At 46.5% G+C, this 22314-nt stretch overlaps 1 protein-coding gene across 4 annotated transcripts; it reads right to left on the reverse strand.

Moving 5' to 3' along the window:
• Nucleotides 1-161: 161 nt before the first annotated feature.
• On the reverse strand, nucleotides 162-20328 carry BZW1 (basic leucine zipper and W2 domains 1). 4 transcript variants are annotated; one of them, XM_052676359.1, is made up of 12 exons: nucleotides 20153-20328; nucleotides 18120-18190; nucleotides 15317-15493; nucleotides 12959-13053; nucleotides 9242-9307; nucleotides 8882-9017; nucleotides 7398-7507; nucleotides 7110-7280; nucleotides 2996-3142; nucleotides 2501-2639; nucleotides 1601-1723; nucleotides 162-1392 (listed from the first exon to the last, which is right to left on the reverse strand). In XM_052676359.1, coding segments are annotated over exons 1-12 (1269 nt in total). In that variant the 5' UTR covers nucleotides 20155-20328; the 3' UTR covers nucleotides 162-1360. The 4 variants fall into 4 exon arrangements, with proteins under 4 accessions (XP_052532319.1, XP_052532320.1, XP_052532321.1 ...); XM_052676360.1 differs by lacking the exon at nucleotides 20153-20328 and adding an exon at nucleotides 18483-18605; XM_052676361.1 differs by lacking the exon at nucleotides 20153-20328 and adding an exon at nucleotides 18487-18594.
• Nucleotides 20329-22314: the final 1986 nt, after the last annotated feature.

Consider the following 22314-nt stretch of genomic DNA (forward strand, 5'->3'; position numbering starts at 1 on the left):
AATCTCTGCACTTTTTTTTTTTTTTTTACCTGGACTTAGGGAAAGAGCACCCTTATGAACTAGGCCTCATCCTAAAAGGGAAAAAGATAAATGATTATTAAAGAGTCACAGAAATGGTAAAATACTTGGGAACTAAAGATGCTTACAGACACCACTCTGCATTAAGTGTAAGAATGGCCTTTATTTGCTTGAAAAAAAAATTACAAAGTAAGGAAGATCACTGTAGTTTTCAACAGATAGCACTGTGATCATCACTTTCTTTTTCCATGTTAGTGGGTATACTCAGGTTATGAGTATTTCAGCTAGTGCTCATTGTTAGCTTACAACAGCAGCCTGTCTTTTACCAGCTCTCCTGAATTACCTGCTGTCCTGAGAACTGCCCTCAAGAATTCAAAGTTTTGGTGAACAGATAATCTGGTTTCGTGTAACAACTGCCAGCATAAAGTAATCCCATGTAAGGGCAGGGGTAGGGTTTTGCTCAGCTTACCTTCCAGCAGTCCCGTATGTAACAGACAGCAAGGCACAGCCCTGCCCAGGCACTGAGCAGCTTCAGTCAGGGCTCTAGAAAGCTGCTGGGCAGCTGCATGCAGAACAGCACTATTTGCTTGGGAGAGAAGCTGCAAACTGATCCTTGGCTGCATATCAGCCTGAGCAGTAAGTGGTGCAGTCCCTTAGGAACTTGGGCCACCAGCTGTGACAGCAGGCTCAGAGAGGCCACTCTTCATACCCCACCTTAGCTACAGAGGTCACTACCACCACCACAGGAGCTCCCAGCAGTGGCGCAGGTGCCCCGTGCAACAGCTGGACGCTAAGATTACTTTATGCTGGAAGTACAGGAAAAGAGATGACAAAGATTTTACAAAGATGGACAATCAACAAGGTTATCTGGAGCAAGTAGTATGGATTAAAGTGTCACACCAAGTTACCACGCAAGCCACGGCCTCGTCAAATCAGAGGCTTTTTACAATTTAATTTGCAAACAGAACTGCCATGAATCTCATTTACCAAATCATGTCTACTCAAATGCAGATAGAAAACCCAAGGAGGTAAAATGAATTTAATTGTGGAAGGCCTTAAATTACATTATTACAGTAGAAAATACAGGAGGTAGAATATAACTGAAAGGACAAATGCAGGTTAGAGTCAAATCTATAGCTCCTGTAAACTACCTACTTAAAACATGGTTTTAAAAACTAAACCCGGTATTTCAATAACTATAGAAAACAGTTAAAATAAATTTGCCATGAGAGCCCTTATATCATGCTTGATACAGGGAGGTAGGATGTAAGAATCAGAAGGACACATGAGACATGACACTTATCTACAGCTCCTGTTTGCTTTACTGAGGACTGTTCAGAGGTCAGTCACCCTCCTCCGCTTCAGACTCTGACTCTGCAAGAGAGAACCCTGATCAGCTGCTGCCATGAGGCCAGCCCCCCTGCAGCCCCCGCCCAGCAGCCCCAAACCACAGGGATTGCTTTTCCAGCCAGGACTGGGGGCAATCCCGGACTCAGAAAATCCATTAGTGCCTCCAGCTGACAAAAAAAAGCATCAGGCATCTCAAAGTGAAGAGGAACTTGTGAGCTAAGCTTTTGCTTACCTTCTTCAGCATTCTTGAGCCATTCAACAAACTTCTTCATTTGCTCCAGGAAGACACTCTTTCCTTTTGCAAGATGTGCATCTTTATACCACTTCAGGATGGGTTCTTCGCTCAGAACTTCAGCTGTAAGGTGTACAAGAGTGATGTCAACAGGGCAAAACACCAAATAGCAGTCAGCAAGGAACCCTGCCTAGCAGGCTTGGCTTCCTTGCCTAGAAATTTCAACACATATTTGTTGGTTGTTCCTTGGGGATGGCTGGACATAAGTGTGGAAAAGAGAACCACACTTTTCAGGTTGGTGACTGTGGGTTTTCTGAGCGTTGCCTCCAGAAGCTGCACTTTTACTCCTAATGGTAACACAGCCTTGAATATTTCACAGCTATTTGAGTTCACGTACTCTGAGTCAGTCAACCACTAAGAACAAATGTCAGGACACCACACCAGCTGTTATCAATTGTTACCATTCACAAATACAATGTAATCTTCACATCATCAATTTTCCTTACGTTCCTATGGCGTTTCTACAGGCCCACAAGCATGTCTTTAATACCTTTTAAACAGCCATTTAGCAGAAGCCCTAGAGCACCTTGTCACCTTGGTGGTCTCAATCTCTGCCTGTTCAGACCAAGAACTTAGGAAAAGACTGTAGTAAAGTGCCTGAAAGTCTTATTGCTTTGCTGCAGGAGACAAGAAGCATCCTTCCTTGTCCAGAGTACTTATCCATGTGCCAAAGACTGCAGTACCTCCACTTGTATTTTAGAGTTCTAAGTTTGCAAACTGAGGGTAGAAAATTATTCAGTTATGGAAAAGCACTGAGCTCCCCTGAAGGCCTTATCAGGACCAAACCATTCTGCAATCCAGACTTAAACAGAAAATGAAATCAAGCCCACAGAGATTTACCTTTATAGAAGAGCACCACTATTTTCTGGAAGGCCTTCATGAAGTGAATGTTGTCATAACAATACTCCTGAATCTTCAACAGAAGAGTCAGCTCTGACTGACCTTGGGTAGTAAAGGCAGCAAGTAGAGGGCTGTATTGCTGTAATAAGGAAAAACAAGTTGACATGCAGACACAACTTTTCTTAACAGTTACTGCCCATCTACGCTGGCTTTGCGCAGTTTTTATCAGCCACAGCTTAGAAATTTACAACCCACATATTGGGGAAGCAATTTCCACACATCTGTGGGAGCATTTCTGCCAAAACTGTACTGCTTTTACCTCAACAACTGGAACAGCAATCAATACTAAAGTTGCAAGGGGAAGAGCTCCCCATCTAATGCTGTCTCTGCATTATGGTACTTATAGGTTCCAATTCACTTGAAAAGAGAGCTGGAGACAAAAGGAAGCCCAAGCCCTACCCCAGGAGATGCAAAAGCCTCAACTTGGTTACATACCTTCAAGTGCTTAATGGCTTGCTCTGCTACCAGCTCCTCCTTTTTGTTCCACTCCACAGTGCTCATCACACTTGACCAGATTATGGCTATGACAGTCTGCTCTGAGATGTTGTTTTTCTTCATCTCCTCCTTTACATACAAGATTATCTGTCAGAGAGAATAAAAACAATCATCACATAGGTCACATATGACAAAAACCTAAACTGAAACTTCTATTCTAAAGACACCTTAGAAGCCTTAAGTACAGCCAAGACTCAGAGCATTAAGGAAAGACCACAAAGCTGAAACTGGTAAAGCTGGTACTTATTGCAATTGCTAGTGGGAACTAGGTGCCTGAGCTCAGTAATTGGACGTGTATCCTCTCCAGATTAGCATTAAATACTATTGCACTTCAGATAATTTGAGCTACATTCCCACAGAGGAAAAACAAAAATAAACAGCTGCATATACACCTTGCCCACAGACTGTCACGGTTCTATGTTCTTTGTTTTTTGGGTTCCAGTATTCCACATCAAAACATCATGTAGTGTACGGGGCATTAAAGTGTCACTGCCCCAGTCCCAGGTACCTATCCCTGTACATTACAGCAGTCACGGGATCTGGCCCTGCCGGGTGGGGGGGGCGCTCTCTTGCTGCCTGGCAGTGGGTGCTGGAGGTGCTTTCCTGGCCGTTCCAAGCTTTTCAGGTTTGAATCGGTCCCGGGAACTCTCTCTCTCTCATCTTGTCTCATTTATTAATCTCAATTTCAATTAAATTGTATATATTGTGTTATCTTGTATTCCGGTATCATAGTAAAATAAGTTTTCCTCCATAGATTGTTGCCCCTGTTCTTTTCCTCCCTTCCTTCCTTCCTTCCCATTTTTGTGGGACTGGGAGGAGTGGGGGCGGGCAGAGGCCTGTTGCCCCTGTCATGGACGTAGATTGATCTGGTCAACTCCGTGACAGATTTTGGCGCCCAACGTGGGGCTGCTGCTTTTTAGCTTTTAGAGCGAATCTTTTTTTCTCTCTGCTCTTAGAGAGCTTCGTTAGGGAGCATTATCAGTAGTTCAAGTGTCTGTGCTGAAAAACCTGACCTTGAAAGATTAGGCGTGCTGCCAGTGTTCTGGGATATTTGTAAACTTTGAGCACTACTTCATCTGTGTAGTGCCTTTTTTCCTTTTTTTTTTTTCCCTCCTCTTGTTAGCTACAATTCATTAACCCCTTTTTAGCAGGCACCAGCAATGAGCTCACTCGTTATCATGGTGGTGCTGTGTAAAGGATTAAAAGCAATGGTATTACTCACAACCTACTGGCCAATAATCCATCTCATAAATACTTGTTGTGGAATTGCATTCATATATAACTACCTAATGGCACTGATGGAGACACCTATATTTTACCTATATGCAATGTGGTATGATTTGAATTCTGATGTTTACATCCCAGAAGGAATGGCTAATTTCTAAACAGCTACATCCCAAAAGAATAGCTAATTTTACAAACAACACAATGTTCAGACCAGTCTCTGGGTTTTCTTCTTGGTTTGTCAAACATTTTTGAATCTGAATTAATACTCACGTTGGTGTGCGTGTCATTAATTTTCCTGAATGCATTCCAACGCATTCGTAATAAGGGGAAGGAGTCTCCTCCAAAACTAGAGAATGATGACTGGCAGGGAATATGGAGAGGTTTAGGAAAGGTCTTAGAAGCATGGGGACCCGCAGTGTATGGGATTTTACTCTTGAACACCTGTGGGATCCTGAGAAACCAAGCCAGTATTTGACTCAGGGATGATGTAGCTTGCATAAATCTAAGGAGGTACAAATTATTCGGGGTTTGTCTTGTGCTTATCGTGCCCTATAAATACCATTCTGGAGAGTTTCTGAGCTGAGGTTCAAGCCAAAGGGGAAAATCTCCAAGTCAAATCTAGTCAATTACAGGAGACACCAGTAACAATACCAGCTGCTCCTGTGGAGGGCAAGAAATGGAAATGAGTCTCTTCGTGTCTTGAACGAAAAAAAGAAGAAGAGGAGGAGGAGGAGGAGGAGGTGGAGGAAGATCCAGGTGAGGGGCCCTCCTAAGAACCACCACCATCGCAAAAGGCAAAAGGAAAAACTAGGAGACATGCAGAAGAGAGTGATGAAGAGGAAGTCTCTATTACTACTCGCCGGCCTCTAATGACCGAAATCCAAGGTTCAAGAAAGGAGTTTACATGGCGCCCGAATGAAACTCTTGTTTCCTGGTTGGTTCGCTGTTGGGACAGTGGGGCCCATAGCTTGTCTCTGGATGGTAATGAAGCTCACCAACTAGGTGCCATTGCCAGAGATCCAGCTATTAATAGAGGAAATAGTTGATGCTCGGATGAGGCTGCCTCCCTCTGGGAACGAGTGTTAACAGCCGTGAAGGAAAAGTATCCCTTCAAAAATGGCTTGAAGACTGTGATGAAAAATTGGGATACAGTTGAAAAGGGTATCCAGCATTTGAGGGAAATTGGTGTGGTGGAAATGTTGTACATCCCCAGCTTAGTTCCTAACCACCCACACCAAGACCACAACCCTGAAAAAGTGAGGACGAAGCCTGAGGTATGGCAGAAACTTGTGACAACAGCACCAGACAAATATGCCACTACACTGATGTCAGCGTGTGACAGATACAAGGCTGAATTATTTCTGGCTCAGTGGGCCCACAAGACCTCAGGTCACCAAGGGAGAGATGCAACAGACATATGGGCCAGAGACCGAGGGGTGGACTTAACTATGGATGCCATTGCACAGGTTATTCATGACTGTGAAACGTGTGCCATCATCAAACAAGCCAAGAGGATGAAACCTCTCTGGGAGGAAGGGCGATGGCAAAAGTACAAACATGGGGAGGCATGGCAGGTTGATTAAATCACCTTGCCACGATCTCGCAATGGTAAGCATTATGTGCTTATTATGGTGGAGGCAACCACTGGGTGGCTTGAAACATATGCAGTACCCCATGCTACCACCCGAAACACCATACTGGGTCTCGAGAAACAAGTCCTGTGGCGACATGGCACCCCAGAAAGGATTGAGTCAGATAATGGGACTCATTTCAAAAATTCTCTTGTAAATACTTGGGCCAAAGATCATGGCATTGAGTGGATTTACCATATTCCCTATCATGCACCAGCCTCTGGTAAAATTGAACGATACAATGGATTGTTAAAATCGATGCTAAAAGCACTGGGTGGTGGAACATTTAAGCACTGGGAGAAGTATCAGGCAGAAGCCACCTGGTTAGTCAATACCAGAGGATCTATCAATCGTGATGGTCCTAACCAATCCAGTTCCCTACATACCATAGAGGGAGATAAAGTCTCTGTTGTACATGTAAAGAACATGTTAGGAAAGGCAGTTTGGGTTCTTCCAGCTTCTGGAAAGGGCAAACCTCTCTGTGGTACAGTTTTTGCCCAGGGACCAGGATCCACTTGATGGGTAATGCAGAAGAATGGGGATGTCCAATGTGTACCACAAGGAAACTCGATGCCGGGGGAGTACAGTTACTAATTCTATGTATATGCATATAGCCATGTGTGTGTAATGCATTTCAATCATTTTTCGTCTGTTTGTATATATGTATATATATTTTAAGCATGATGTAACAATGTAGAATAAGGGGTGGAATGTCATGGTTCTATGTTCTTTGTTTTTTGGGTTCCAGTATTCCACATCAAAACATCATGTAGTGTACGGGGCATTAAAGTGTCACTGCCCCAGTCCCAGGTACCTATCCCTGTACATTACAGCAGTCACGGGATCTGGCCCTGCCGGGTGGGGGGGGGGGGCGCTCTCTTGCTGCCTGGCAGTGGGTGCTGGAGGTGCTTTCCTGGCCGTTCCAAGCTTTTCAGGTTTGACTCAGTCCCAGGAACTCTCTCTCTCTCATCTTGTCTCATTTATTAATCTCAATTTCAATTAAATTGTATATATTGTGTTATCTTGTATTCCGGTATTACAGTAAAATAAGTTTTCCTAGATTGTTGGCTGCTCTTTTCCTCCCTTCCTTCCTTCCCATTTTTGTGGGACGGCGGTGGCGGGAGGGCAGAGGCCTGTTGCCCCTGTCACGGACATAGATTGATCTGGTCAACTCTGTGACACAGACAAATACTTACATCCTTAAATGGATCTCCCCGTGACATCTGCTCCTGAAGTTCTTTCTGCAGTTCTTTTCGAGCTCCTATAGTTTGCTGGTTCCGAACATACTCAGAAAGTTCTTTCAGTCCTGCTTCAGTGAAGTACTTGGAGAAGTGTTCTACGCTTTGTTTGTTGGCTGGGAAGAGTTCCTGAAAACAAAGTATACAACAACTCTTTCAAAAGAGAAAAGTGTCAAGTACTTTGCTGGTAAGAGCTATTTTCCAAGCTGCCTTCAGAAGTGAATCAGTAGCAGCAGCGAGGCTCACCATTAGTCTGTTATCCATGTTTACTTTACGAAGACTGATAGCCACTGCATTAATGTCCTTCTCATTTATCCATGATTTGAAAAGCTTGACTGCAAAAGCTGCAGAAACACCTGGGAAACACAAACAGTATATTACTGAGTTCAAAACAAAGGGAACCCAGTAAGAGACACATAAATTGTCACCCCCTGCCCCAAGTGACAGCTGTGCTCAGAAGTGGCCCAGTCAGCCTGCAATACTTTCGGCTGCTGCTGACCTGTTGGACTCCTCTCACAGCTCAGCATCATGAGAGCTTCTCAGCACTAAGCCCAACTCTCACTTCTGCAATTTAAGAAGGAGCCCAATCATAGAACCACAGAATCACAAGGCTGGAAATGACCTATAAGATCGTCCAGTCCATCTCCTCATCACCATTGCCACCACCAGCACTACACCATATCATGCAGCACGTCGTCCAGACACCTCTTGAGCACTGCCAGAGACGGCGACTCCACCACCTCCCTGGGCAGCCATTCCAGTGCCTGACCACTCTCTGAGAGAAAAAGTTCTTCCTTATGTCTAATCTAAACCTCCTCTGACACAACTTGCAGCCATTTCCCTGTGCCCTGCTCGTTGCCTGGGAGAGGAGGCCAAATCCCTCTTCACCACAACCTCCCTTCAGGAAGTTGTACAGTGCAATGAGGTCTCCCCTGAGCCTCCTCTTTTCCAGACTGAACAATCCCAGCTCCCTCAGCCGCTCCTCGTAAGACTTGTGCTCCAGACCCCTCACCAGTTCCATTGCCCTTCTCTGGACATGCTCCAGGACCTCAACATCTTTCCTGCAGTGAGGGGCCCCAAACTGAACACAGTACTCGAGGTGCAGCCTCACCAGAGCTGAGTACAGGGGGATGATCACCTCCCTGCTCCTGCTGGACATCCTGCTATTTCTAATGCAGGCCAGGATGCCGTTGGCCCTCTTGGCCACCTGGGCACACTGTCAGCTCATGTTCAGCTGAGCATCAACCAACACCCCCAGGTCCTTCACACTCACCCAGCCACTCATCCCCAAGCCTATAACGCTGCATGGGGTTGTTGTGCCCAAAGTGCAGGACCTGGCACTTGGCCCTGTTGAACCTCATCCCATTCACCTCAGCCCAGCGATCCAGCTTATCTAAATCCCTCTGAAGTGCCTCCCTACCCTCAGGCAGATCGACACCACCTCCCAGCTTGGTGCTCCCAAGCACCTTCTGCTCCAAGAGGTCCTTTTCCAGAACACAGTAGTCACTTGTGGGGCAACTCTAGTGACTACAGCCCCCAGCACTGTGCAGAGAAGCCCTATGCACAAGTTTCCTAAACGACAAGTTTCTACAGACCTTTCAAGGAAGTTATCCAACACGTTTACCTTTGCTAAGGGGCACACTGTCATCATGGTTTCCTTCTACTGACAGTATAGCTTTGCATTCTGTTCACATCATCGTTCCTCTTACAGAAGAGCCAGCAACACTTACCTTCTTTTACCAAGTTCTCATTATAAAGACTGTTGAGAATCGATGCATTAAGTGTTCCATTGGCTAGCAGAATACCCGTCAACATGGCCAGTTTGTTCCTCTCAGACTCTGAGAACCCTTTCAGGAACAGCAGCAACTGCAAGCGGAAGAAGAGTTTTGACATCCATGGTAGATGCTTACTTTTATTACTCAACCAGCAGCACTGCTAGGGTACTGTCAGTCTTCTCCATGTCATACAAGCTTGTTCTTCAATTAACAAGATTCTGTTCTACTATAATAATCAATTATATAACTCTTCCATATCATGACTAATTAGAAGGATATGAAAGCCCATCTCTCTGCCAAAATAAATCTTCATACCTTTTTGACTTCATCTTCAAAGCCTTTCTCCAGGTACTTGTAACGCCTGATGAGCTTGTTAAAAACCTGAAAAGAGACAGTGTGTCTGAAATGCTTTGAATTATCATTGAATTTGAATTAGGAATCAAGTTCAGTACAGTTGGTCTGAATTCCTTTAGAGCACTTCCAGCTTAGAAGAGTACCATTCCACAGTGCCCAAAGCCAAGAGGTTCCCAGGAGGCTTCTTCAAGTCATATGCTTTCTTTTAACCTGAAGTTTCAACTACACTGTCACGGCTTTGTCATTTTTGGCTTTTTGGTATTCCACATCATAACATCATGTGGGGCACTGGGACTTTAACTGTCAATGCTCAAGTCCTGGGTACCCGCCCAGAAGAGAAGGAGAACTACACTCCCCAGGGGACTTTGCAGTCACGGAGAGGAGGTTTAAATCCTAGCAAGGTCACCTGATGCGCTCTTTTTCGTCTGCCCTTCGTCGTGGGCGCTGCTCCGGTCTCCCTGCAGCTCAACTGGACTGCACATCTCACCTCAGCGTTGTGGTGAGGCCTATCCACCTTTCGGACATTCTCTCATTATATTTATTAGCTTCAATTGTGATTATATTGTATTATAGTGTGTTATCATGCATTCCGACAATACACTTAGTAAATTAGTTTGTTTCTCCTCAGATCATTGCTGCTGTTTTCAATTATTTTGGGTTCCCTGTTTGTTTGTATTTTTCCAGAGTCACGGATCCGCAGATCCCTCCGCCCCGCTCGTCACGGAACCAGGCCCAACCAGCCTGTAAACCATTGACATTCTTGGTGGAGAATGCGGGCAAGGTGTTGTTTTTTAGCTCTTTAGAACGAATCTCTCTGCTCTCGGAGAGCTTCGTTGGGAAAGTTTATCTTTTTCACCGGTGCTCACTGAAAACTTGACCTTCAAAGTCCAGGCGGACTGCCAGTGTTCTGGGATATTTGTAAACTTTGAGCACTGCTACCTTGCTCCCGTACAGAGAGAAAAAAAATGATTCTGCTTTCTCTTTTAAACCTGTTTGCAGAGGGAGCTGCTAATTTCACAGAACTTGGGATTTTTAAACAGGTTCCCAGTCTCTCCTTTTTATCCTTGATGCAGTTTTTGAATGCTCACCTGATCGCATTGTTAATCTCCCTGAATTCACTGTTCATCATTTCAGTCAGTTTTTGTATTTATTATATTTTGAAGAAGCCTTCCCCAAAACCAGAGAATACTGAATGGCAGGGAGTGTGGAGAGGCTTGGGAGAGACTTTAGAGAGATGGACATCTTCGGTGTCACGGAACTTTACTCCTGAACACCTGAAAGACCCTGAGAGCTTAAACATTTATTTGAGACATTCCAGGCAGATCTGAGGAGGCACAAATGATCTGGGGCCTGGCTAATACTTATTGAACCTTATTCAATTGTATCCCAAAAAGGGAGAGAGTTTGTGAAATTGAGAGAGGGTGTCTGAGAGCTGAGATGGAGAATCTCTGGGCTGAGCGAGAGTCTCCTGGTTGAGAGAAAAGACCTCCAATCTGAGAGGGATATCCTCAAGTCCGAGAGAGATGCCCTCCAAATTGAGAGAGACTCCCTGCAATCCCAACTAGCGCCTCCAGGCTGAAAAGGAGAGTTTCCAGGAGAGACTCCGAGCCGAGAGGGAGAACTCCAGGTCCAGAGAGAGAGTCTCCTAGTTGAGAAACAGTGTCTCCAAACCCAAAGAGAGATGGATCGTGTCGTATTGTGGGGAAACATCGCAGATGGAAATCTGCTGTGTGGAGCCCCACACAACAGATTTGCAGAGGCCACTGAAGGGAAAGGAGAATCAAGCCAATTTGCAGAGGTAAAGGCTGTCCAACTGGCCTTAGACGTTGCTGAATGGGAGAGGTGGCCAATGCTCTATCTTTACACTGACTCATGGATGGTGGCAAATGCCTTAAGGGGGTGGTTACAGCAGTGGGAGCAAAATAACTGGCAAAGAAGGGGTAAACCTATTTGGGCTGCTGAGCTGTGGAGGACGTTTCTGCCTGAATAAAGAATATGGTTGTGAAGGTGCGCCATGTAGATGCTCATGTGCCCAAGAGTCAGGCTACTGAAGAACAGCAAAATCAGGTAGACCGAGCTGCCAGAATTGAGGTGGCTCAAATAGACCTGGACTGGCAGAAAAAGGGTGAATTATTTCTGGCTCGGTGAGCCCACGAGACCTCAGGTCACCAAGGGAGAGATGCAACAGACATATGGGCCAGAGACCGAGGGGTGGACTTAACTATGGATGCCATTGCACAGGTTATTCATGACTGTGAAACATGTGCCATCATCAAACAAGCCAAGAGGATGAAACCTCTCTGGGAGGAAGGGCGATGGCAAAAGTGCAAACATGGGGAGGCATGGCAGGTTGATTAAATCACCTTGCCACGATCTCGCAATGGTAAGCATTATGTGCTTACTATGGTGGAGGCAACCACTGGGTGGCTTGAAACATATGCAGTACCCCATGCTACCACCCGAAACACCCTACTGGGCCTGGAGAAACAAGTCCTGTGGCGACATGGCACCCCAGAAAGGATTGAGTCAGATAATGGGACTCATTTCAAAAATTCTCTTGTAAATACTTGGGCCAAAGATCATGGCATTGAGTGGATTTACCATATTCCCTATCATGCACCAGTCTCTGGTAAAATTGAACGATACAATGGATTGTTAAAATCGATGCTAAAAGCACTGGGTGGCACAACATTTAAGCACTGGGAGAAGTATTTAGTAGAAGCCACCTGGATAGTCAATACCAGAGGATCTATCAATCGTGATGGTCCTAACCAATCCAGTTCTCTACATACCATAGAGGGAGATAAAGTCCCTGTTGTACATGTAAAGAACATGTTAGGAAAGGCAGTTTGGGTTCTTCCAGCTTCTGGAAAGGGAAAACCTCGCTGTGGTACAGTTTTTGCCCAGGGACCAGGATCCACTTGATGGGTGATGCAGAAAAACAGAGATGTTCATTGGGTACCACAAGGGAAGTCACTAATTCCATACATATATATATATATAGGTTTGTGTGTGCATGTGTTTAATGTTTGGTAATTACTGTTTGTTCGTATATATTTTAAGCATGATGTAGTGACGTAGAATAAGAGGTGGAATGTCATGGTTTTGTGATTTTTGTTTTTCGGTATTCCACATCATAACATCATGTGGGGCACTGGGACTTTAACTGTTAACGCTCAAGTCCTGGGTACCTGCCCAGAAAAGAAGGAGAACTACATTCCCCAGGGGACTTTGCAGTCAGGGAGAGGAGGCTGAACTCCTGCAAGGTCACCTGATGCGCTCTTTTTCATGGGTGCTGCTCCGGTCTCCCTGGTGCTCAACTGGACTGCGCATCTCACCTCAGCATTGTGGTGAGGCCTATCCACCTTTCGGACATTGTCTCTCTCATTATATTTGATTTATTAGCTTCAATTCTGATTATATTGTATTATAGTGTGTTATCTTGCATTCCGATAATATACTTAGTAAACTAGTTTGTTTCTCCTCAGATCGGTGCCGTTGTTTTCAATTCTTTTGGGGTCCCCTGTTTTTTTTTCCAGAGGCGTGGATCCGCAGATCTCTCCGTCCCGCTCGTCACGGAACCGGGCCCAACCAGCCCGTAAAGCGCTGACATACACAAACATTTCATTTTTGACTACAGAATGGTTTAAGTAAAATTATATTCATTTCAGGACTCACCTGAGCAAATGCTTGCATGGTTTCTAGGTCTTCCTGTGCTGCAAATACACAGACATCTGTGCGTGTCATGTCATCTGCCAGGGTACCACCTGGGGCTAAGGAAGGGTTTCAGTATTAGTGCTGTGACTATTCAGTAAAAATCAAATACTCATAACATGAAAAATATGTTGTCTTTTCATGGTAAAGAGAGGAACCACATCACTAGAGACACCCTGCATTTCTATGTGCTCTGTTGCTGTAGATGCACTAAACTTTAGATTGGTAACTCAGATAGGAACACCTAAATATTCCAACTCCCTACACCTAAAATGACCGACAACACATCTTGTTCATGTCCAAGCAAGTTAATATAATTATACATGCTCTTCTTCTCTTAAAGGAAAACACTGAAGCTGCTTAATCATAACAACTTCTTACTATCCTCTGCCATCATGCTGCTTTCTACATCAGTCTTAAATAACCAAACAAGTCACCACAGGAGATTAAACACCTAGAAATGCATATTCACAATTCAATGCCTTTGAGATGAGCTGAAAACTTGAGCCTGTGAAGCTCATTTCAGCTTTTCAGACTAAAAAAACAACAACAAAAAAACAAAAACAAAAAACCAGAAGATTCTTCTTCAACATACGCCTTCAGTTTAATACAGACATTTGACTGGCACCCAGTCTGATTCATAACTGAATTCCAGTCACCAACTTCAGCATCAGAACAACCTGTGATCCAATTCTATACCAGCCTACATAGAAGGGAGATCCTTTTGTTTTGCAGTAGACAGAAACAAGACTTCAAGATGAAAATAAGCACTAGCTTAAGAATTTTAAGAGGCAGCGTGTTCTTCTTTCGTCCGTTTCTGATTAAAGACCAAAATTAATCCACTCTGCTGCTTCTGCTTGTTATACAGAGCAAGCTGAACACAGGTCCCTTCTATCACCACTAATGCAGTAATGCATTTTTTCTCATTCTGAGAAAAAACATTTCCTAACATAGCACACAATGGTCTTAAGATTGAATGCAATCTCCCTCAATTTGTACATTAAGATTTCCAAGCAGTGAAGCTCCATGTGGCAGACAAACCTACTCTCTCAGGCAACCAGCTCTTGTAACACCAGCAAGAGAGGCTTTTTCCAAAACAAACATTGCACAGTAACTTCTGCCTACATAACACTGTTCCAACACACAGCCTTCAGATAAGCACGCTTTGTTACATTGCACCATTCTGAAAGCCTTGTTTTTGGCATTTCTTTGAGCAAGTCACCTGACAGTTCTCCAATATCAGTGGCAGAGCTACGCACATGCAGCAGAGGTGCCCTCCCAAACCAGCCGCCCCACCGCAGGACTGCCACACAGTCAGGCTGGAGCCCAGAATCTGACATTCCCTCTTCCTCCCCTCTGCATTTAGGTTATTTGTATTCCATCATATTACAGAAAGTCTTCTATTACTGCCAAGTTTCGCAGTGAAGTCCTTATCCCCACCACAATATACAGGGCAACCAATGTCACAATCTGAGATGGACTGTTTCTGTCTAGATAGACAACAGAGCGCCCTTTTCACACCCTCTATTTTAAACAGTTCCCTGCCACTTGAATCCCTTCTCACTGAACAGCAGTCAAACATACAGTCTAAATCTAGAACTGCATCTTTCTTAACATTTTCAACTTCATTTATCTTTATCTACATCTTGCCTGGTTGGTCAGCATCCCTTCCATTCTTTGCACTTCACACACAAGTATGAGTTTACAGTACCTTCAGTCATCACATTTCACTTGCTCAGTTCACGTGTTTTCTGATGACTTGGCAACAGCCTCATCTCTCGCTCCCACACAAAAACTAGGAGTCCACCATGCCCTCACTGCTGCTAGCCACAAACAAAACAGCACTTCCAAGGCACAGCAGTTTCTTCTGCAAACAATGTTACTTTGCAGAACAACAGGGAAGGGTGCACAAAACACAGGATCAAGTCAGAATTCTCCAGGGCAACTCCATTGGCTCTGTGACCACAGACAACGAGTAGGAACCAAGCATTTGTTTCCCACTAGCAGAAATGCACTTCATTACACAAATTCTACTGTTGGTTTAAAAAAAAAAATTCAAAATCCAGTATGCCTCTCCTTAATCTAAATTTGTATAGCCTACGCTTTCAAGAAGGCAAACTATCTCAAGCAAAAGCATGGTGTGGTATACAGAGTATACAGGCCAATTTAGGCCTGGGACACTCGTAGTTTGCTGCAGGTAACAAACCCTGTTCTACACACCAGCATGCTTCCTGAGAGAGTTTGCATAGTGACAGAAAACAGCAAGTCTCTGTCAAAGGTCAAGTAAATGAAATCAGACAGCAGCTCTGTCAGAGTACTTACCCAGCATTCCACCAGCCACCAGGATGTCAAAAAGTGTTTCTGCATAGCGGCGATAGTCAAGTTTTGCACCAGAAGCATCAAGAAACTTTGCTACCGCCTCCAAGTCAGTGCCAGTTTCAGTTAAACCTTGAATAATGCAGTCCTGGAACTGGGTAGGGTCAAACCTCTCTTTTTCATCTGCAAAGACAAGTGTTTGTTGAAGTAAAGTTGTCACACTCATTTATTTGGTCTCCAAACATGTGAAAAGTTTTTTTTTTTCTCTTTTTGTCTTAGAAAAACAAAAGGAAATCTACACACTGACAGTTCTGAAGTGAAACAGAACTGTGAACATTCCAGCCTCCCAAGACAACCGGGGCCACTAGCACAAATAGTGACATAACAGTGTAGCCTAGAACAAATTTCAATGGCCATAGTAACAAATTTTGGTGTTATCATCTGTACACTCAAGCTAAAACATACCTTATTTACCTTTCAATGATTTTCTGAGTCCTTTCACTAAGCAGAACAGTCATTTATGGAGATCTGAACCTAAGAAAACCTATTCGATTTCTGAGTTTGATTCTTACACCCCTGCTCACACATGATCACCACCTCTTCCCCCAAAACAAAGGCTTAGCCACACACCAGAAGATAATTCCTAACACATACCCTACGGCTTCTTATGTTTGACCCTGCTACTCAAGCTCCATTTCAGTCCTTTGGGACTCTCACTGTTTCAGATGAAATACTTTGACTGAGACACTGCATCCTGTTAACACACGCAGGCTGTGCTCCCTGGCCAAATTTAGACCACCTCTTCTTCAGCTGGAGGTAAACAGAAAGCTACCGCCTTTTGAGTGCCTGGGGGAAATGCAGAAATCTGAGCTAGCCTCTTCGTCTTTAATACACGTTAAATAATTAACTCGTTTCTATTGTTTCAAGGCAGAACACATTTTTACATTTGAGATAAATAATTTGATCATGGCCTTTTCACTCAGTTATAAGAGCTGATCTGAAAGTAATGCCTCCTATTTTATTATGTTGTCTCACAACACCAGATGTGGATATGTTGGTGGTACAGCAGTAGAGGCTGAACCTCTCCACCAGTATCCCATCACGTATTGTTGCCATGCGACAGATGGCAGCAGTGGGGCAGTCTGACAAAACGGTGTCTCACATGGAAGTGTGGATGAAGCAAAGATGTGCCACTGAATTCCTCCATGTGGAAATAATGGCACCCACTGACATTCATCAATACTTGCTGAACATTCAAGGAGACAAAACAGTGGATGAGAGAACAGAGAGGTGGAAGGTGCTGCATTTCAGCAGTAGTGACAGTAGTCACCTCCACTGGTGCAGGTTTTTATGAGTGCAACATGCAGGTTCTTGTTCATTGCTGGCAAAAAAAAAAAAAAAAAGCATAACTAATGGTGGTAACTGTGTTGGAAAATAGCATTTTGTAGCTGAGAACGTTCTCTATCAAATAGTGTTATTGTGCTCTTTGTATCTGCTGTAGCTTACATGGAAATACACAGGAGGCACTACTTTTGGAGCAACCTGCACAATACACAGCATTCACGTAAATAATAGGCAGCCTTACACGAAGAGGTCTTCACCTCTATTCAATTCAGTTTGTCCTCAGATTATGCAAGCCACGGGAAGAAAAGCCTTCAAATAATATAAGTGCTCTCCTGTAAGCCTTTACTAAAGCACCAACAGCTGAGGTAGCACTGTTAACACCTGAATAAGTGATTTTCTAAAGGGGCATGTCAGTGTCCTTACATCTAGTGCAAGTTACGAAACAGCCCTAACAGCAGGGTGGAGATCTGAAAATGGCGAAGCAGTTATTTTCCAGTACAGATCTATGAAACTCATTGTTACTGCAGGATCGCTTGGAAGCCAAACAATGGTTAAAGGACACAAAGTTCCACGTGCAACCAGGTACTTCTGTGCCCCCCATTACGTCTTCTGTGGCTACCACACCCTCACTGTCCTCAGCGTGACCCAGAACACCACGAGGACACCAGTGGGTGTTTGATGGAGTAAGGATAGAAGGCAGCAGATACAGCTGCCTTAAACCAGTTTCAGATTGCTCAAGAAAGGCAGTTATTTAAATCTGGTAATAAAGAAGGAATTGCTGATCCCTTTCCGAGGATCAGGGCTCCCTGAGCACTCTGAAGCCGGTGATGTCCAAGAAGAGATCCTTCCCTTGTGACTGTCAGCCCTTACATGGTGTTAGGGAGGGCTGGACCCAGGGTCCACATTACTTCCACCTGTGCTCCCAGGGCCAGCTACACCACTTCACCAGGTGCTCAATCACCGCTTCAGGCCGTGCCCTAACGGTTCCCCCACAGATGTGAATCACAGCGCGCCCCGCCAGCTCTTCAACATCCAATAACCACATCCCACATCGCTTCTCACGTTTCCTCAGCCATTAGCTCTGCCTGCAGCGTCCCCGACAAGATACGGGCACCGCGCAGCCCTCGGCCGGTTCGCCGCTTTGTTTCGAACCGGATCCCCGTACGGCACTGCAGGGCAGCGCGGCTCCCAGCGGCCCACACCGTCCCGTTCAGAAGCCGTTCCCTAAGCACGCCCCGCAGCAGGCCGCGCCGGAGCCGCCCGCGACCTTGGAGCACCGCGCGGCCGCTTCAGGCCAAAAACACGCGGCGCGGCCCACGGGCCCCTTTCCTCCAGCCAAGGTCACGGCAACCACCACGGCCCCGCTCGCCGCTTCTCTTCCCCACACGGCGCTCGCGGCACCCGGCGCCACGCTCGCGGCGCTCTCGCGCAAGAGGCAGTGCGGCGCCAGGCCGCGGCCCCTTACCTCTCTTCCTGGTCTTGAAGCGCTGCCCCGATAGCGTCGGCTTCTGCTGCTTTTGATTCATAAAAGACGCCCTGCGCGGGAGCACAGCACATCACAGCACATCGCACCTCAGCGCCACCCGGACTCCCCCCGCCGCCGCTCCCGACGCGCCCCGCCGCTCCGCTCCTCCTCCCGCCACATCCATTTTCCGCCCCGCGCTCCCCCCGCCGCACGGCGGTCCCGTCCCGCCGCGCGACCCGCCGGCCCCGTGGCGTTCGGCCGCCGCCCGCTTGGGGGCACGGAGCGATCCCCCACGCCCCACCCCGTCGCGATCAGCGCGGCCGCCGCCGCCGCCACCCCGGCCCGGCGCCCGCCGCCGCTCACCGACTTTAAGGTAGAGAGAAATCGCCCGAGGGCCCGGAGCGGAGACGAACGCGAGCGACGAAGAGGAGCGGCGGCGGCAGAAACCTGCAGGCGGAACCGACGTGAGAGGAGGGGGAGGGCGCGCCCCGCCCGGGACAGACCATCGCGTCGCGCCGCAGGGGGCGCCGGGCCGGGAACGAGGCCGAGCTCCACGGGACCGCCCGCCCGCGGCAGCCCCGGCGCTGCGGACCCCCGGCACCCGGCCGCGCCCCCCACCCGTCCGCGGGGCCGTCTGCTCGAGGACCCCCGGGGGGCGAACGCGCCAGCTTGCCCCTCGACGGCGTCACACGCGGCAGCCCCTGCCGCCTCCCCCCGCGCGGCGCTGCGCGTGGAACGGTCCGCGGGCGGCAGCGCCCCTGGCGGCGCGGTGTGAGCGCGGGCATCGCCGCCCCGACTGCGCTGCAGCGGCCCCTGCAGCACTGCCGCGAAACGCAGCCAGGCGTCAGCGAGCGGCGAGAGCCCCATCCGGCCGGTCGGTAAACGCCTCTTTCCCATCGAGCCCGAAACGCCGCGGCTTGTGGTTAGCGGCATGGCGGCGGCTGCGCCGCACAAACGTAGCGGCAACAGCGTGCAGCCTGTTCCCGAGGCCACTAGAAAAATGTTATTTGCTTTGGCGCTTTCTGAGTTAAATAAGCAACAGCAGATGGGTTGGATCGTGAAGCCATAACAGTATAGCAGTTAAGGAAGACGGCCCAGACCGACACCTTCCCTAGGACTGCTCTGTTGTGCAGAAACATGGCTTTGGAAAGGGAAAGCATCAGTCCATACATGCTACCTTTCTTCCCCACCCACAGAATCACAGAGGTTGGAAGAGACTTCTAGAGATGGAGTCCAACCCCGCTCTTAAACAGGTTCCCTATGCAAGCCACACAGGCAGGTGTGTCCACACAGGTCCTGAGTATCTCAAGAGAAAGAGACTCCACAACCTCTCTGGGCAGCCTGTTCCAGTGCTCCACCACACTGACAGTAAAGTTCCTCCTCATGCCAGCATGAAACTTTCTGTGCTCCATTTTCTACCTATTACGCCTTGTTCTACTGCAGCACACCACCAAAAGAAGTCCACCCACACAACAGTTATGAGATCCCCTCTCAGCCATCTCTTCTCCAGACTGAACGGTCACAGGTCCCTCACAGCACCCAGCCTTCCCTCACTTGGGAAATGCTCCAGGCCCTTATTTATCTCTGTGGCCCTCTGCTAGACTCCTTCTAGAGAGATTCCTGTCTTTTTGAAGCTGGGAGCCCAAACTGGACAAAGTATTCCACATGTGGCCTCACCACAATAGAAGGTAGAGATCACCTCTCTCTACCTTTACATGCTGGCCAGACTCCCAGCTTTGTATCATCATCAAACTTGCTCGGTATGGACTCTATCCCTTCATCTAGGTCACCAATGAAAATGTTGAACAAGACCAGACCCAGCATCGACCTCTGGGGATCAGCGCTAGCTGAAGGCCTCCAACCAGACACTGCACTGCTACCCACAATCCTCTGATTATTAAGAACTTAAAACTATTAGTTCCTAAATTTGTATCAGAATTGCAATTTCTTTTCCTCCAAACTTAGTTATAGTTATAAAGGCTCCATGTATTCTGGTTACAGACAAACAAACTTATGGGTTAAAAACTACTTACATCTGGCGTAGAATCACGTTCCTGAGTTCCAGGAGCACAGGCCTTCTCTTCCTTCAGATAACACACAGCTTCTTTTACCAGCAGTTGTAGCAATAGCACTCATCCTATCTGCAGGCTGTAGAGCAGTACTTCCATTAGAAGACAGCATAAACAGAACCAGTACGGTTGTATGAGTCTAAAAGTCATCTAAACATCAGCGCTTAGATGGACACATTTGCAAGACTAGCTAACAACACACAACGTGCTGGTAGAGGACAGGAGAGGCAATTGCTGCTGAGTTCCTTGCTCCCCAAAAGGGCAAACTACTTATTAACCCAGAGCTCACACAGCTGCCAAACTTCCACCAGGTGTAAAGCATAATGTTCCTTTGGCTAAAACTCTTGAGCTGTTATCAGGTGTGCAAACAAAGCAAGTCATTATGCTTTATGAAGAGAAAATGGGATCACCTGCACAACCATGGCTCCCAACCTTTTTTTATTCTTTTATCTTTTTAACTCCAACAAACCATTTCCTTGGCTGTGAATCTTATGGCTTGTTTGGCCCAGTAAAAACTGTAAATATTCAAAAGAATGCCAGGAGATGCCCGTCTGACAGCACCAAAGGACAGTAAAGTGAGCTGCATCTGCTGCTCTCTATCTGAGGAGTACACCAAATATGTTATTTTTCAGTGGAGGCTGGTCCTCTGAAACCTTATTCTGGAATACATGTTTAAGAAAGCATATATGAATTTGTTAGCGAATAGCTGAAGAATTATATATTTTACAAGAGAGTACACTTAAAGCCTGAAAAAGAATAATTTTAATCTATGATATTCTTTCACCAAGCACAACTGGTTAACTTGTGCTCGATCCTGCTGCTTTACACAACTGATTATCTTGAATCTTGTTCACCCTCTGAACACCCTCCACTGTCTGTGTTTACCTATACTACAGGCATTGTGCTGTCATCCAACCTGGCATTCACTTATTTACACTCCCACACATGTAAAAAGGAGGATAAAACTTGAAAGAAACAAAATCAATGTTTTGTTCATTCTACAGGGCAAATGTACCGAAGGTATACAGTACGGACCCCTCTGGTAGCTGGCCTTAGACATTTGGTTCATCCATTCCAGATCTACCCCTCCGGTGGCATCTGCAGATATGAACCCAAGGCCTGAAACCTCACACCAGTTGCTGGCACCCAGCCGTCCCCACACACAGCAACCCATACAGCCACATACTGAGTCGCACTCAGTCAGCTGATCAGCACATCCTGGTATTTGCTAGAGATCACATTGATATACATACCCTCTCTTGCTCCAGTTTTGGGTGCCACGTGCTCTCCTGTTGGTCAGAGCCCAGTTTCTGGCACTTATACACGCACAGGTATGCAGAATGGAGTCCTTTACCCAGAAAAATGGTCAGACATGGAGTTTAATTAGATAGGACAGGCTATGCTGATCAGACACAGGGTACAACCAGACAAGTGTGCTAACAATCAGCCTGGACTTCCTATTTGTCACTCTTCCTATGCTTGTTCCTCCCTAAAAAAAAAAACAACACAACCTGTCCCTTTTCCTGCCTTTGGTTTCTCACCTAATCACAGTAATTACAGTAGACCCCAATTGATTTTTTCCCTCCGTCCCATAAATTACACACCACCTCCCCAGTCTGGACAGGGCTCTAGACACCCTCTTCTGCTGAGTGTCCCCATGGCCCACGGAGGTGATGGCCCCGTTGTGACAGCCCCAGCACGAGTTTGGGTAAAAGCTGAGGGGCTGCTTTCTCTAGCTGGGTTATTGCGGTTCCCCTGCCATCCCTTGTGCCCCAGGGCTCCTTGGTGCTCACAGAGACAAGACCTGTCACACAGCCTGAGCAAATACTCTGCAAATAGTATGTTTCAAGTATGTCTTGCACTTTGGAATTGAGACAACTCTATTTTACAGATTTAGGATAAGAGGACTACCAAATCCCCCGAGTTCATTTGTTACTACAAAATTCATTACCACAGCAGATTAATGGGTGTCCTGGTTTCAGCTGGGACAGTTACTGTTTCACTTCATAGTGTCTGGTGTTGTGCTTTGTTTCTGCTCTGGGAGAAAAACAAATCTGATAACACACAAAGGTTTTAGTTGTAGCTGAGCAGTGGCTGCACAGAGCCAAGGATGTTTCAACTTTCCA

This window comes from Tympanuchus pallidicinctus, unplaced genomic scaffold, assembly GCF_026119805.1.
Source record: "Tympanuchus pallidicinctus isolate F22 unplaced genomic scaffold, pur_lepc_1.0 scaffold15, whole genome shotgun sequence".
NCBI lineage: Eukaryota > Metazoa > Chordata > Aves > Galliformes > Phasianidae > Tympanuchus > Tympanuchus pallidicinctus.